The 16,181-nt window shown below is 44.4% G+C and overlaps 1 protein-coding gene across 1 annotated transcript in view; it reads right to left on the reverse strand.

Moving 5' to 3' along the window:
• The window catches only part of LOC136747524 (mucin-2), a 28,324-nt gene extending 14,772 nt beyond the window's left edge, over positions 1-13,552 (reverse strand). The window contains exons 1-23 of the mRNA XM_066700405.1: positions 13,435-13,552; positions 12,736-12,997; positions 12,008-12,122; positions 11,799-11,889; positions 11,335-11,444; positions 10,734-10,950; positions 10,281-10,406; positions 9,800-9,917; positions 8,964-9,102; positions 8,722-8,835; positions 6,072-6,141; positions 5,791-5,928; positions 5,217-5,381; positions 4,964-5,058; positions 4,745-4,871; positions 3,653-3,908; positions 3,361-3,413; positions 3,174-3,274; positions 2,261-2,418; positions 1,889-2,027; positions 1,372-1,482; positions 917-1,096; positions 330-569 (exon numbers count right to left, since the gene is read on the reverse strand). Of these exons, the coding sequence (XP_066556502.1) occupies positions 330-569; positions 917-1,096; positions 1,372-1,482; positions 1,889-2,027; positions 2,261-2,418; positions 3,174-3,274; positions 3,361-3,413; positions 3,653-3,908; positions 4,745-4,871; positions 4,964-5,058; positions 5,217-5,381; positions 5,791-5,928; positions 6,072-6,141; positions 8,722-8,835; positions 8,964-9,102; positions 9,800-9,917; positions 10,281-10,406; positions 10,734-10,950; positions 11,335-11,444; positions 11,799-11,889; positions 12,008-12,122; positions 12,736-12,997; positions 13,435-13,510 (3,201 nt within the window). The 5' untranslated portion in view covers positions 13,511-13,552. The remainder of the gene's footprint in view (positions 1-329; positions 570-916; positions 1,097-1,371; positions 1,483-1,888; positions 2,028-2,260; positions 2,419-3,173; positions 3,275-3,360; positions 3,414-3,652; positions 3,909-4,744; positions 4,872-4,963; positions 5,059-5,216; positions 5,382-5,790; positions 5,929-6,071; positions 6,142-8,721; positions 8,836-8,963; positions 9,103-9,799; positions 9,918-10,280; positions 10,407-10,733; positions 10,951-11,334; positions 11,445-11,798; positions 11,890-12,007; positions 12,123-12,735; positions 12,998-13,434) is intronic.
• Positions 13,553-16,181: the final 2,629 nt, after the last annotated feature.

Raw genomic sequence — 16,181 nt, forward strand, 5'->3', positions numbered from 1 at the left:
GGAGTAGTGGTTAGGGTTCTCCACTCCTGAGTTCAATCCCAGATGAAAACAACACTGCTGTAGCCTTTGGCAAGGTACTGTACTGGTACTCCAGTAAAAAAAACAGCTGTATAAATGGGTCATTGTATGTTAAAAATAATGTGATATATAACAATTGTCCCCCTGAGTATTTGCTAAGAATTAATAATAATTAAAATAATAGTAAATTATGCTAAAGTGATATTAAGATGAGATACTATGGGTTAATGGTCCCAGTCCTCCTGAAGTCAGTGTAAGAGCAGATGAGTTTGTCCTCCACACTACAGTAGAGGTTTACCACTCAGACGCACCACATGGTGGCAGTGCTTGAAGGTGTCACCCTTGATGATGCTGCACTTCAGCTTGGCCCAGGCATGGCGGAAAGGCCTCAGGAAGCAGGGGTTGGGGTCAGTGGTCTGGTCGGGACAGGAGCTCGACACCTTCCAGCTGTTCCCAAACTCCAGTGGGTTGGCCACCTGGATCTGGCCCTGGGTGGTGAAGTCGTTCTTTGCGTTGTGGTCGTAATTCCCACACAGGCCGCACACCCTTCCCTACAGGAGATGGACACACAGACTCACAGCATGAGAGCCAGGGAGAGCCCGGAGCGCACCCCGCTGGACTGGGCTGCTGGAACAGCCAAGCCTGGTCTGGTTAGGGGACCATTGTAAGAAATATAATTGAACGTTTACTTTAAAAAACATGGGAAAGAATTACAGACTTGAGATTTCATTGCAGTGGAAGATACCCCATGGCATCTCATATCCACACCCTCAGTCCGAACATTGGCCCGCTTGCCTGGATGTCATGGCAGCCTGTAGAGCTAGAGTGGGGCACTGCAGTTCAACACTGAGCAGCCAGAGTTCTATGACCAGTGTGCTTTGACACGGAATGGACGCACCTCGTAGGCTGGATTGAGAATTATGTAGATGGTGGTCTTCTTGTCCCAGAGCACCACGAGCCCAATGCTGGACTCCACGACCAGGTACATGCCGACAGTCCGGACTGTGTATTTCACCTGCGCCCCGGCGGGACGCTGTACCACCTCATACTTGCCATCGGACAGCTTCAGCTCAGTCCTCTGGAAAAGGACACACCACAGTTAGTGCCCCCCCACATTCACATTGTATGGAGAGGTGGGGGTTGAAAGGTTAACATGTTGGGAAAGTACTTAAACAAAAAAAAAATCACTTGGATCTGCACTTGTTAAATGAAAAGCTTAACTATGGCCTACTATCGCCTAGCTCTGATGCCATCGTTTGCGACACTAGCAACATGTATCCAATTGCTCTGGTGAAAGCCATGTCGGTCAAACGGATTGCAATTAGTGTGGCTTTGGCGACCTGTACTTCTTACCCCCATGTACACACGGACAGATTTAGAACAGGTCGTGCCCAATGTCCCGCAGGGAATGTTCTCCGTGACCACGCTGAAGGTGCCACTGCCAGTGTTGTTTCCACAGAAGTCCTTTAAAAACAAGCATGCACTGCAGTTACTCTCCTCTCAAATTATCATGTCTAGGGATTCAGTTTCTTAATGGTTGCTCTTGTGGTTTAAGCATCTACTGGTCTTCTCACAGATTTGCTATACCTGGGTGCTAGGTAGAATAAAGGATAATCTAATTCAGCTTCCCATCAGCAGATCATTTCAGTACAACAGGTCTACTTACAGTTTGTTCAGACAGCATTTGAAGAGACATCATTTAAAAGTGCCCTGACTACTTAAAAGAAGCTCCCACCAAACCACAAACAGGGAAGAGTCCCCAGACTACATCAACAGCCATGTGCCAAGATCAGCCGGCACAACTGGACATTTCACACTCCAGTATGATTAGGCTGAAGATGCAGTCAGCATGTGACTGTAATCCACGTACCTGTGTTACCACATATCCACAATTCCCATCAAAGCTGAACCTGCGCTCGTCGAAGGTGATGTAGTTGCCACTACCATAGATGGTACAGGTTCCTGGGCACTGCTTTTTTGTGCACTCCCATGAGCCCCTCTTGCAGGTGCTAGAGAAGCATGACGACAAACAAGTGAAAGAGCAAAGACTGACACTTTTAACATTTCTCTATGTCTATTAATGTGCATTTCCATTGTTAAATGAAGGGACAGTAAAGTAGCAATAACATTTTAAAAGCATTGAAATATATATAATTAAACACACATACAGAAGGAACAAAAGCAGGTCTGAAAGTGAAAATGGTCACAACTGCTTTGAAATGCTTTGAACTCCAGGACCTACCACAGGTTGCACTTGTCCTTTATGCGAGACCCTGCTGCAAAGTAGACTCCATTGTGAACACAGGGACAGTGGTCTTCGTGAACACAGTGCCCTCTCCCATCTTCGACCAGCCCGTCGGGACACTTGCACCCTGACACACACCCGTTAGCTTTCAACAACTGCAGAGCAAGAGCACAAAGCGCAGGATGAAGGATAAGGATTCTTTACAGTGCTCCCAGGGCAGAGCGCCCTCTACAGGCCTTGGATGTAAATGGTCTTTACACAAACAAGATATGCAGGGGCAAAAGCTTTCAATTAATTATTTGAAAGGCAAGTGGTTTAAACAGGCAGTTTTTAAACAGGCCTATGTCTGAATTAAAAACCAGGGCTCAGACCACCATGAGCTCTGAAACGTTATCTTTGTGTCAGACATGTAAAACAAACTAACCCTCTTTACTCTCTATTGAAAGACTGCAGTTACTAAACACTGGTGGTTTAGTTAGTTCTGGAGATGACTCATGAGCAAGTCAGCTAGATATACAAATTAAGAAAACTGGGAAGATTAAGCACCTGCATTAACTGCACCAATTAAACCTACCAAACTGGGTGCATCAGCAAAGCATTTACCAGGTAATCACTGAAGAAATCTGACACCATTTTGATCCTGGTTTTGTTGACAGTTGGGTCTAGGCCACCCTGGTCCTGAAGATCCACAGTGCTGGAGGTTTGGTAGTCATTTAAATCAATTGTTATATACATGGTACAAATTGTCATTTGTGTTCAATTAAATGTAATCACTGACTCAGTCAATTTATTAAAGGACTTGGGGAAAACAAAATCCAGAAGTCTGTGGCACTCCAGACCCAGGTGGCCGACCTTTACAAGAGGCACAGAGGGCCCTCTCTCTGCAGCTCTGCATTGAAGCCTGACTTACACAGCTGCCAGCCAGGTTTCGGCAGGTCTTCGCACACTCCATGCCCTTGCTGCCAGGCTCAGCTGTGGCACAGCTGAAGAAGGTCTTGGGAGACTGACAGGCTACAATACAAAGCACAGTGAGGTCAGTGCCAGGCAAGGGAAGGAAAGACACAGGAACTGATAAGCAGTGAGTGCAATAAACTCACTTGCGGATTTCGCTGTTTTGGACCGGCAGTGGAACGTTCCATTGGTGCAAATGCTGTGGGAAGCAAAAACAGACTTACTGGGTTGTGTGGCTTTTGAATTGGAAGATGCCAAACCAGTAAGAAGTAGTTAATAGACATTAAAATTGTTTATACTTTGTATACAATGTGACACTACACATCGCTGAAGTGAATCTGAAGTTTTAGGCCTTCTTCCAGCAACACATAATAAGGCCAGCTGCTATAGTGCAGTCCGACTCCTTCCCTGTGCAGTAAGGACAGCTGGTGGACCTACCAGTGCTCATCCCGGATACTGATGTGGTTCCCAGGCTTGACTGGGTCTCCGTCATGGTAGCACGGGCACCTGGCCATGGGCAGGCAGGTGCCACTGTCGTCCTGGTACAGGCCTTCGGGGCAGGAGCAGCCGTCCACAGGCAGCAAGTCGAGAGAGCAGCTCTGGGGCTTCGAGCCAAGGGAGCGACAGCTCTGCTGGCAGCTGTGGCGCCCATAGGTGAAGATCTGGGACACAGGGCAGCTCAGTGTGTACTTATCTGGCAGACAGGGAACAGATCGGTCGTCAGTGCAGCCAATCAGGCGGATTCAAATGTTGCATCAACTTTTGTGGAAACCGTTCTATGCACCAATAACAAACCACATAATCCAGTCCTGTTCTAGTTTCAGGGACGTAACTCCAGTCAATGGAGTGTCTGTTTTTAGGCTTTAGTCACAGGTCTCCCCATGTAAAAGGCCTCGAACTGGTCTGTTAAAAATGCTCCAAAACTTCTAATAGATCTACAGTTCCCTCAACGGTGTCCTTTAGAATAGAACCAGAGAACCACAGGGTGAGAATATCCATTCCTCCTCTGAGCTGTATTTCCATAATACAAATCACACGTTGACCTATCAGATCTGTCACAGAATGAACTGACACATTCTCCATCGAATCAAAATATCCAGAATGAACAAGGATGTACAGATAAAGAAAAGAATGGTGGAGGTAATAGATGTGTTATAAAAGCTTGCGTTTCTTAAAAGTGATCGGGTGATATATAAAGCAATACAGGGGAAATAGTGTTTGAGTCATTTACGTGGATATTTGTGGATGCAAAGCAGTCAGAGTACATTGGATGCAACAGTTGCAAAGGCATGTATGAGCCAATCCTGCACATTGCTACTCTCTAGACTAACTGGCCTTGCCCTCAATATTACTTATTAATGTCTTTAATAAAGGTTTTATTTCAAAATAATTTGTCTTTTCAAACAAGTTATGCCATATTTATGTTTTTTCATGTCACCAGCCACCATTGCCTCAGACCTTGGTTATGCATGTGCTTATCCCCCCATGTTCAGCACTCAGACACCCCCCCACCCCAGCCTGTCCACTCACCACACACAGGGCTCCACCACTTCTGCAGAGTCACACCCTTGATGGAGCAAGCGCGCACGTATGCAGAGAATGCAGCACACAGGGAGTCCTCACTCCTCTCGCTGTTGCAGCCAGAGTATTTGCATTTCTGCAATTGCAAGTAGAGGCAGTGAGATAAACTGGCACAGCAGTGCTCTTGTGCGCAGGAAGACTGGGAGTTTTCCCAGACCCGACCCTTACCTTGAAGTAGTCATTGGGGTCAACCACTTGGTGACATTTGGCAAACTCGCTGTCCTTGCTAGTCAGCTTGGCACACCAGTAGTCAGCAAATTTCTCTGTGAGGACCAAAAAAAAGAATTCACCTTCTGCTCTGCCAAGAGGTTTCCCCCATATTAATTATAATCACTGTAGATACAGGCAGTACTGCAGTGAAGCCACACCCTGCCCTTCCCCCTCTGCACATCATGCCACAGCGCCCTGCCCAGTCCCTCACCTCTCTCCACACTGAGGGCACAGGGGTCATCCAGCCGGTCAGCAGTGTCTGCACAGCTGGACTGGGCCTTCCAGGAGTTGGCGAAGGGGGCAGCAGTGCCCTCCACCACCCCGTGCAGGGTCTTGAAGTCATCACTCTGGTTGTCATTGAAGTCACCACACAGACCTGCGATGAGAACAAGACGTTACAGGGGGGGTCTGAGACGTCTACCAAGTCATGGGTAGCAACGGAAATACGAAAGCGGCCCAGAAGACTGGGTGCTTGTTAACTGGACAGGGCCCCACCCTGCGAGGCCAATGAAGTCCTGGTCAGAACTGCAGCACCTGAGTTACAACTGTGTTCAAACCTCACGTGGCACCTGCTGCTAAATCTGTCATGGGATTGTGAGGTTATATTACAGCAAGGTGAAGCTTAGATACATTTAAAGGCATAAGGAATTATACCAGTAAATATCACTTGCATAGTGACACCAATAAGACTAATGTCACCATGGTAAGACTGGTCACTGCACTAGCACAGCTGCCATTCCTTAATCACAGCCTCCCATGGGAAAGGCCACGCAGGCCTGACGTACCGCAGGTGCTGCTCTTGTAGGACTGCTCCAGGGATATGTAGAGCTGCATGATGGGGACCACCTGGACCTGCAGCTGCAGCCCCACGCTGGTCTGCAGGATGACATGGAAGGAGGACGGCCTGAAGATGTGCAGGGTCCCTGAAGGGCGAGAAGAAACAGCAGCACGTAAATCCCAGCCAGCTTGTCTCCCAACAAGGAGATGCAGTTAGGCCTGCACTCAGCACCGCACACAGGGACGCTCTGGTCCTGTGAAACACTATAGCAAACACCAGCTGTCCTACCTGCGCTGTATGGAAGGCTGACTGGGACCTGGTTGTGGTAAACTTTCCCATCAGCTTTGAACACCCAAGCCTAGAGGGAGAACAAGATGTCAGTTAAATATTGGTCTCACAGTCAAAGACAAGAATCGATCGATTCGATGGTAAGAAAGGCAGATGGTGCTGCAGCCTCTCGCATTGTAGAAGATCTTGGTCCTTTATCATGTGCTGTAGAATACAGAGTGACATGGGATTTCTGTGGGATGCGAGAAAAAGTTTAAAGTTTGCGGGATAGGATGGTACAAGATTGAAGCTCACAGGCAGGACTGGGAAATGTAAAAAATGAAGCGGACGTGCAAGAAAGGGGATTTATGCTTCAGTTATTGGGCAGGAACAGGACTGTTCCCAGCAGACAGGACTAGTGATTTTTTATATTTTAAGTTATTAATCACTACATACTGAACACTGACAATGTAAGTCACACTGTTGTCTTTCCAGCCAATCAATATCTGATCTCATAGTTTTAAACCAATTCACTTAACCAATGAAAAATAAATACAAATATAACTGTCACAGTGACAGTTAGTGTACTACTCTAGAAAAAAAGTGATCGGGTCACATACAATACAGGGGAAATGTATTGCTTTACAATCATTTAAGTGGATATTTGTGGATGCAAAGCAGTCAGAGTACGTTGGATGCAACAGTTGCAAAACTGTGCTTAAATGTAAAACTGATACAGGGAACTAATCAAGAGTATAAAGATGTCAAGAGCTCCATCAATGAGGAGATACACAATGTAATTTGTTTTGTAGCATGGACAAGTGCTCGATTACATTTTGGAAATATAGCTAAACGTAGCTTTTAATTTTCCGTAATGGAGTAAGAGGTTAATGCTAAGAGAAGAATTAATATGTACAGCTGGTCTTGAAATTCACTATATATAGTGAAGATAGATAGATGGATAATTTTGAAAAGAAATCCAAGGAAATGTATTGTAAATTTAGAAATAGGGGATATAATAATGAAATATTAACAAATGCAAGAGAAAAAGCCATAAATACAGAATGCGACTTGCTCCTCAAAAAGAAAACGGGTAAGAACAAGAATGAAAACAAAATATATTTTTCAACTGAATTGAAATATTTGTCTAACGATATCAGAAGAATACTTTATAAACTTTGGCATATTTTGAAAAGTGATTCCTCATTGAATGAAATAGTAGAGGATGTGCCATGTATCACTTTTAAACATTAAAAAAACATCAAGGACAAATTGATATATTCACTAAGTCCAAAACCAGACTTGGGAAGTACCTGGTTGCCAAAACCCCCAAGTGGTAACTTTAAATGTGGTCATTGTATACATTGCTCCAATACCCAAAATATGAAATATATCTCTCATCCTCGCTCTGGTAGAAAAATTAAGATAAATGGTTTTATTAATTGCAATACTGCTGGAGTTATCTATATGTTGACATGTCCCTGTGGATTAGTCTATGTGGGACAGACTTAAAGACCACTTAAGATTCAGATCGTTGAAAACAAAGCAGCGATTAGAAATAAACATGTAGAGTACTCTATAGCCAAACATTATATGAAGGCTGGGCATGGATCTTCACCACACTCCCTTTGTTTTGTGGGTTTGGAGATGATTAATATACCTGAAAGAGGAGGGAATCTGGTCAATTTGTTACTGAGGAGAGAGGCATACTGGATATTGGCATTACAGACATTAGAACCACTGGGACTTAATAAGGATCTTAGTTTTTGTCCTTTAATTTAAAAATGTGTGTTTACTAATGTTTGAATTAATTGTCAGTTGTCTAACAATTGATTGAAAGAGTAACGATTTAATCTTTTAAATTATTGTAATTGAATAATGGATTGATAATTAATTATATGTAAATGTTGTCTTACTAATAATGGAATATTCACACTTTGTTGAAACAATTGTGAAGAAGCATAGTTGTTAATTGAATATAGAAGGATGTTGCTAATAATTAATTTATATCAGATGTATTTAAGAGATTCGCCCATCCTTTTGATCATGATGCTCACTTTTTCTCCAATACATATTTTTTTGTGACATTGGTGAATGTGGACTGTTTTTAGACAGGAGCTGGTGTCTATCCTTCCCTGACTGGATTATCTGTTTAATGTAAACTCCCTGGGATAAGGAACCCCGTATTTAAGGTTTATTAACAATATTATAGCAACAGCAATTTTTGAAACTCACATATTCATATATAGATATTTAGTTTTTTATTTGTTTTAGAACTGTAATGGTACAGGATTGTATTTTTACAGGACAGGATGGGACAGGATTTAAATAAATGTATATCCTAAATATGGGATGGGAACAATTCTGACAGGACATGATGGGATTGAAACTGTAATGTCTGTCATGTGATGGGACAGGACTCAAGAATCTCTCGACTGTAGAAGCAATAGCATCATTGAGGGGGTGACATCTTGTGGACGATACTCAGAAGTGCAGCTGTGCCTTCATGAATTTGAATCTTATTATACACTCTCACAAACCAAGGCCAAAGTACCAACATTTACAGTAATGTAGAGTGGCACTTGGTAAGACAGAAAGGTATTGAAGACAAATTACAGTGCAGAAAAAGTACAGTGCACACACCACACAAACTCCACAGCACTGTACTCACATTGTTGTGGTCATTGTTCAGCTGCACAACCACACTCTTCAGACAGGTGTCGTATTCCTGGGAGCCACAGGGAACCAGCTCACCATAAACAGAGAACTTGTTTCCCACACAGTCCTGAGGACACAAGAAGAAAGTGAATTGCCTTCTGTAGCATATTCAGAAGGACAGTCAAAGAAATACAGTTTTGGATTAAAACAAATGTATCATAAAGCTTTTTCTAAATCTGGTTTATAGCTGGCTACCTTGGAGATGATGTAGTAGCAGTCTCCATGGAAGGTGAAGTCTTTGCCATCGTAGGTGGAGACGAGAGACCCCCCCTCCACAGAGCAGCTCCCAGGGCAAGGCAGGCTCGTGCAGGTCCATTTCCCTGAGTGGCACACACTGCAACAGAACAGCAGCGCTCAGCATCACACAGGACATACACACACGCAAACACACAGGGACACACACAGTGCAACAGCACAGCAGTGCTCAGCGTTACACAAGGAAATACACACACACACACACACACACACACAACACTGCAACAGCACAGCAGCACTCAGCATCACACAGGACATACACACACACATACACACAGGGACACAAACACACACACACACACACACACACACACACACACACACACTACACTACAACAGCACAACAGCACTCAGCATCACACAAGTACACACACACACATAAGGACACACACACTGCAACAGCACAGCAGTGCTCAGCATCACACAAGGACACACACACACACACACACACACACACACACACACACACACACAGGGACACACACATACATGCACAGACGCACACACATGCTCTTCTACAGCAAGATCCATCTCCTGCAATATGCAGTCCTGCACCCACTGCACTGCTCTCTCTGTACACTGTGCAGCTTCACACACTCAGCTCCCTCCTATCACTGCTCCCTGTCTATTACTTTAGGTTTTTAATGTTGATTAGTCTCTTTTTTTTTTTAAGGTGCTTTTGGGATGTCTTGACGTTATATAACATTAAACTTCAATTGACCAGAGCCATTGCACAGCAATAGCGGGCAATGCAGGTACAAAAGAGGGTACTGTACCATTCCTCACAGTCCTGTGACACTGCCTCCCCCGGGCTGTAGTGTTTGCCGTGTCTGGTGCACTGGCACTGCTGCACTGGAATACAGCCCGTCTGCCCGATGTCATCAAACACCGTCCCTGCAACACAGCCAGCACAAGCAACCTGAGCCACAGTCTCGCCTGCAGCCCTCCTCAGTGAGACCACACCCTGTGACAGGGCTACGAATATGATGCTACACGTCAAATTACATTGAATATTCAGACTGCAGGTTTCCGTTCACCAGAGACACAATCTGACCGACCGATGAGCCTTCTGCTCACGGTTTACAGTGGTGTGGAACAGATCCCACCGCAGGGTCTTTAATACGGACGTGCAGCGGTCTGTTTGAATTGTGAAGTGCTTTGGGATGCACATGCACATCCTGACATGCTTATGAAATAAAGATTGTATTACACATTACAAAATCAGGGTCTGCCGCAGACAGGGATGGGAGCACCGACCTTGGGGGCAGAAGCAGCCGTCCGTGTGGTGGTCCTCGCAGAGTGTGCTGGTGACCATGTTGGAGCAGGTGTCCATGCAGGGCGAGCCGCTCTCCTTGTACTCCATGTTGAAGGGGCAGTGCTTGGCTGCAGATTAAACAGACAGTCATGGATCCATACAACACAGTGCAGGTCAGCTCATCAACAAATAGAAAGGACAGACTAAAGGCCTGTGATAGCAGTGAGATTTCAGCAAGCTGTGGCTTTCAATTATGGACATAATTGTGTCGTAGATCTGTTTAACATCTGTTTGAATAGACACTAGCTATAGACTGAGCAAGAGGGAGAGATTCAGGAAAAACAAAGATTAAAGTGAAATATGAAAGTATATCAGCAGGCAGTTGGGAACAGACACTTCCAGACCCTCCCTAACAGGACTCAACCCCCCCACCCCAGACATGAGGCTCCTCTCACCGCAGAAGGTGCTGGTTCGCCAGTTGGGCGGCTTGCCGCCGGCATGGGAGCACTGGCGGGAGAACTCAGACAGCGTGCTGCACACACAGAAGTCATCCAGAGTCTTTCCACAGCTGCACACGTCCTGCATGCAGGCCTGCACATAGGGCTGGGGGTCCAACAGGGCAGTGCACTCACTCCAGGCAGGAGCCATCAGCAGCTGCTCACAGGCCTCTTGCTGAGGGGAGAGACACACAGAGTGAGAGGCTACAGACACAGACGTGCTCTGTACAACGGCATGTACCATTGGCGGGCACGTTACTGGGCCAGGCAGGCTCAGATGGCCACACTTCTCGGACACGAGAATCACACACAAGAAAAGTAATATTCTATGTTTATTCCTTTATTTTATCAATAATGTTTCTACCAGAATCCACTGAGTGTGCGCATAAAGGCAAGCTGAGATTTCCCACTGAAAGTGGAGTTTGATGTGCAAGTTTATAGATGGGGAGAGGTGGGTGTGCAGGTGGGTGGGCAGGAGTGGTTTGTGGGCCCCTTGATTTTACAGGGCTGTGAAACGCTGCTGCAGAGGAGCCAGCAGAGCTTTGCACAGAGCACTCACATGCTGGGCACAGTCAGCGCTGGGCTCCTGCTCATAGGGGTCCTCACAGATGTCATTGGGCAGGTGGATCTTCTGCAGGTTGCCAAACTGAATGGGGTTCAGGGTGTCACCTGACAAGGAAAGGGGCAGAGGGAGGAGGGTTGGTGCATGCTGATTAGGATTATACTCTAGGAGGGGTTTGCATGTAATTTGACAATCACAAGGGGAGAAGCTCCTGCATCAAATCTAGGAATTCTGAATAAATTGTAGAGGGAAAATGAATGAATATCAAATCACACATCACCCTTTGTTAGTCAAGTATTGATGAACAGTTCTACATTTTACACTAGGTCTCACAGTAACAGCATGCGACTCATTTATCAGATGTAAAACAAGACATGCATGACTGATTTGTTTTTCTAAGGTTATTTATTTAAATGCATCTAAAAAGGTAATACTGTTAAACTAAAAGCAGACAAACTCACCATCAGAAAGGAACTCATCGTAGACTGGGATGCCATTATAATCTCCACACAGACCACAAGTGCGGTTCATGTATTTTGGGTCTAGTTCCAGCTGGGAGATAGATTAGAGATTAGATTAGCCCAATTATTTAGAGCTCGGCAGCCTTCATATCCTGATGGTCAGAAGTAATTGATATTAAGTAGAGCAGTACAGGGAATGGCTTCCTTACCATGATTGAATCGTCTCCATTCCATGCGAGCGCGAGCCCCAGTTTAGCGTAGAGCTTGGTGTAGTCCACATTCCTCTCCAGCTGCACCCCTGAGCCATAGTAAGGCGTCTGGACACTGATAGTTAGAATCACACGCAGTTAGTTTCCCCTGTCCGTGTGTAGACTGGACAAGAGACAGTGCTGTGTAGAACTAGAGACCCATTTACTTTCAGCAGGTTCTGCAATCTGGGTGTGGTTCAGGTGGCTCCATAGAACAAACTAAAGTGGAAATCCACTCCCCCCCCACACACACAAATACAAATTCTAGTATTTTAGAAGCTCCTAACAGACAGTAAGTGGTATCAGCTAGACAGCACAAGCTCTTGTCACAGATGTTTTGTTATTTTGGTAATTTTGTGGTCTGTTAGCTCTTTCTCCTGGCACCTTGACCACAGCCTGGTTGCTGCAGCCTTGTGCATTCCTCACTTTCCTGCTGGAAATCCACACATTCCCCGGCACAGGACTCTAGACATAGACAATGAAACTGACAAACATTCCTTTACAAACTAATAGGACTACAGAGTATTGGTCATATACACAAGGCTGCTTTTACACACAAGGAACGCAGCTCTGTGAGGTCGCAATTAGAACTCTGTAGTACTTTACTCAGATTGCTGGTGTAATGAAAAATCACTATTACTGAGCCAGCCAAAGGCATCAACCATACACATTGATGGATTACTACTCACACGACATCGTTCACTGTCACATGGGTTTTGCTGAGCATGATGTCCACGTCCTTGATTCTGATCACCATTTCGTTGATGGTGGGGTGGCCACCAATCTCTACACGCCGGAAATGCACGGAGAACTCCAGGTAGGACTCGTGGCAGTCGGAGGCCAGGTTGTAGTCACACATTCCCGGGAACTGGAACACGTTGCCATCGAATGTTTTGAAGTGATTGTTACCCCAGGTGCTGCATATGTTCTGGACGTGGTTGACAGGGCGACCTGTCAGCAGCACAGAAGGTAATTAGGGATTAGTATTGAGGTTGCAAAGGTAAAGAGGACATGGAAATGGAAGGGCGATCTCAAGAAGCACCAAGATGACTGAATGATAGCATTTATAACCGCTGCTGTCGATTTTAGTAGACTATACTCAAGCATGACTGGGGAGACATAAGGCAGAGGATAATTTGGAAAAAACAGACAAGAACAGCAACAACAAAGCGTCTAAAACTGAAATGGAAAAAAACAAAATGAAATTCATATGAAAAAATAAAAACGCTTCTCTATTTACTGTGGCTTTGCAACTGGCATGTTTGAAATCTGAATTCAAATCTTTACTGTGTTTACTGTGTAACCTGTACTCCAGTGCAGTGGTCCCTTGAGAGGTTGGAGATAGATTCTGAAATATTGAGATAGTAACAACTAAATAAATATTTCACCTTTTTTCAATTGCATTCCCAGAGTGCATGTGATGGCAACACACAAAATGAAGATATGCACTGCGTTCCTCCCCATCTTACTCAGGTGAGGGAGCTACACAGGTCACTGTTCTGTCTCTTCCACCGATTGTGGTCAGCCTGCATACTCAACCTCTTTATATAGGCTAGCCCAATCCCATTTCACAGCTTAATAGCTGGGTGGGTCCTCCAGCACACACACCAGGCAGCCCCTTTATTGAGTAAAAGCAAACAACTCAATATCTATGAGATTTGGAGCAGATCCAGTGCAACACAACTCACGAAATTGTCGCAGTGTCCCGAGTTTGTGCTGTGACCAGAGCAGACTGTAAATTAGTGACTCCAGGCTGCAGCTCTGATATGATTAACACCCCAGAGCACACAACCTACGCTGCCTTTTCCAGAGCTATAGTCATTTTACTGTCTTAACTGGTCATTAAAATGTGTCATTTCAGGAAAACACTAAGGATGTAAATGGTAGCAATTAATTGGAAACCATATGTACTGTACGTACATGAACACGCCTATGTATGCTGAGTACTCTGTACAGTACATATGTACACATACAGTTATGTCCATAAATATTTGGACAGTGACACAATTGTCATCATTTTAGCTCTGTATGCCACCACAATGGATTTGAAAGGAAACAATGTGCTTTAAGTGTAGACTTTCATCTTTAATTTGAGGGCAGTTACATCCAAATTGGGTGAACGGTGTAGGAATTTCATCCATTTGTAAATGTGGTCCCCCAATTTTAGGGGCTCAAAAGTATTTGGACAAACTAACATAATCATGAATTAAATTGTGAGTTTCAATACTTGGTTGCAAATCCTTTGTAGTCAATGACTGCCTGAAGTCTGGAACCTATAGACATCACCAAATGCTGGGTTTCTTCCCTGGTGATGCTCTGCCAGGCCTGCACTGCAGCTGTCTTTAGTTCCTGCTTGTTCTTGGGGCGTTTTGCCTTCAGTTTTGACTTGGAAATCAAAACAAACCAATCAGAGAGATAGCAAAAACATTAGGTATTGCCAAATCAACTATTTGGTACATTCTTAAAAATAAAGAAAGCACTGGTGAGCTCAGGAACACCAAAAGGCCCGGAAAACAACGGAAAACAACTGTGGTGCATGACTGGTTAATTGATTCCCTGGTGAAGAAAACCCCCCTCTCAACAGTTGGCCAGATCAGGAACAGGAAACAGGAATACCAGATTAGAGTTTGCCAAAAAACATCTAAAGAACCCTGTTCAGTTCTGGAACAACATCCTACGGACAGACGAAACCCCATCATTCTGGTACAAGTTGATCTGTGGAAAAGGGAAGGAACTGCTCATGATCCGAAGCAGACCACCTCATCTGTGAAGCATGTTATGGCATGGGCATGTATGGCTGCCAAGGGAACTGGTTCCCTTGTATTTATTGATGATGTGACTGCTGACAAAAGCAGCAGGATGAATTCTGAAGGGTTTAGGGCTTTATTATCTTCTCAGATTCAACCAAATGCTTCAAAACTCATTGAACATCAGAACATAAGAAATTTTACAAACAAGAGGAGGCCATTCAACCCATTATGCTCGTTTGGTGTCCATTAAAAATGAAGTGATCCAAGGATCCTATCCAGTCTGTTTTTGAATGTTCCCAAATGTTCCGCTTCAACCTTCAATCGCTGGGGAGTTTGTTCCAGATTATGAAAACTCTCTGTGTGAAGAAATGTCTCCTGTTTTCCATCTTGAATGCCTTGAAGCCCAATTTCCATTTGTGTCCCCGGGTGCGTGTGTCCCTGCTGATGTGGAAAAGCTCCTCTGGTTTGATTTGGTCGATGCCTTTCATGATTTTGAAGACTTGAATCAAGTCCCCACGTAGTCTCCTCTGTTCCAGGGTGAAAAGGTTCAGTTCCTCAGTCTCTCAGTAGGACATTCCCTTCAGACCTGGAATAAGTCTGGTTGCTCTCCTCTGAACTGCCTCTAGAGCAGCGATATCTTTCTTGAAGTGTGGAGCCCAGAACTGTCCACAGTGTCCAGATGAGCTCTAACAAGTGCATTGTACAGTCTGAACATCACTGCCCTTGTTTTAAATTCTACACTTTTGAAAATATGCCCTAGCATTGTGTTTGACTTTTTTATGGCTTCCCCACATTGTTTGGATAGAGAAAGTGAGGAGTCCATGTAGACTCCTAGGTCTTTCTCATGTGTTACTTTATCCAGTTATATTCCTTCCATAGTGTAATTATAGTGGACATTTTTGTTACCTGCATGTAATACCTTGCACTTGTCCACATTGAATTTCATTTGCCAGGTGTCGGCCCACAACTGAATATTATCTAAGTCCCTTTGAATAACTTGTGTAGCTGAGATTGTATCTGCTGAGCCACCTATTTTAGTATCATCTGTACATTTTAAAAGTGTTCATACTATTCCAGTGTCCAGATCATTAATATATATATATATATATATATATATATATATATATATATATATATATATATATATATATATATACACTCACCTAAAGTATTATTAGGAACACCTGTTCAATTTCTCATTAATGCTAATTATCTAACCAACCAATCACATGGCAGTTGCTTCAATGCATTTAGGGGTGTGGTCCTGGTCAAGACAATCTCCTGAACTCCAAACTGAATGTCTGAATGGGAAAGAAAGGTGATTTAAGCAAATTTGAACGTGGCATGGTTGTTGGTGCCAGACGGGCCGGTCTGAGTATTTCACA

Source organism: Amia ocellicauda, chromosome 4 (assembly GCF_036373705.1).
Source record: "Amia ocellicauda isolate fAmiCal2 chromosome 4, fAmiCal2.hap1, whole genome shotgun sequence".
NCBI lineage: Eukaryota > Metazoa > Chordata > Actinopteri > Amiiformes > Amiidae > Amia > Amia ocellicauda.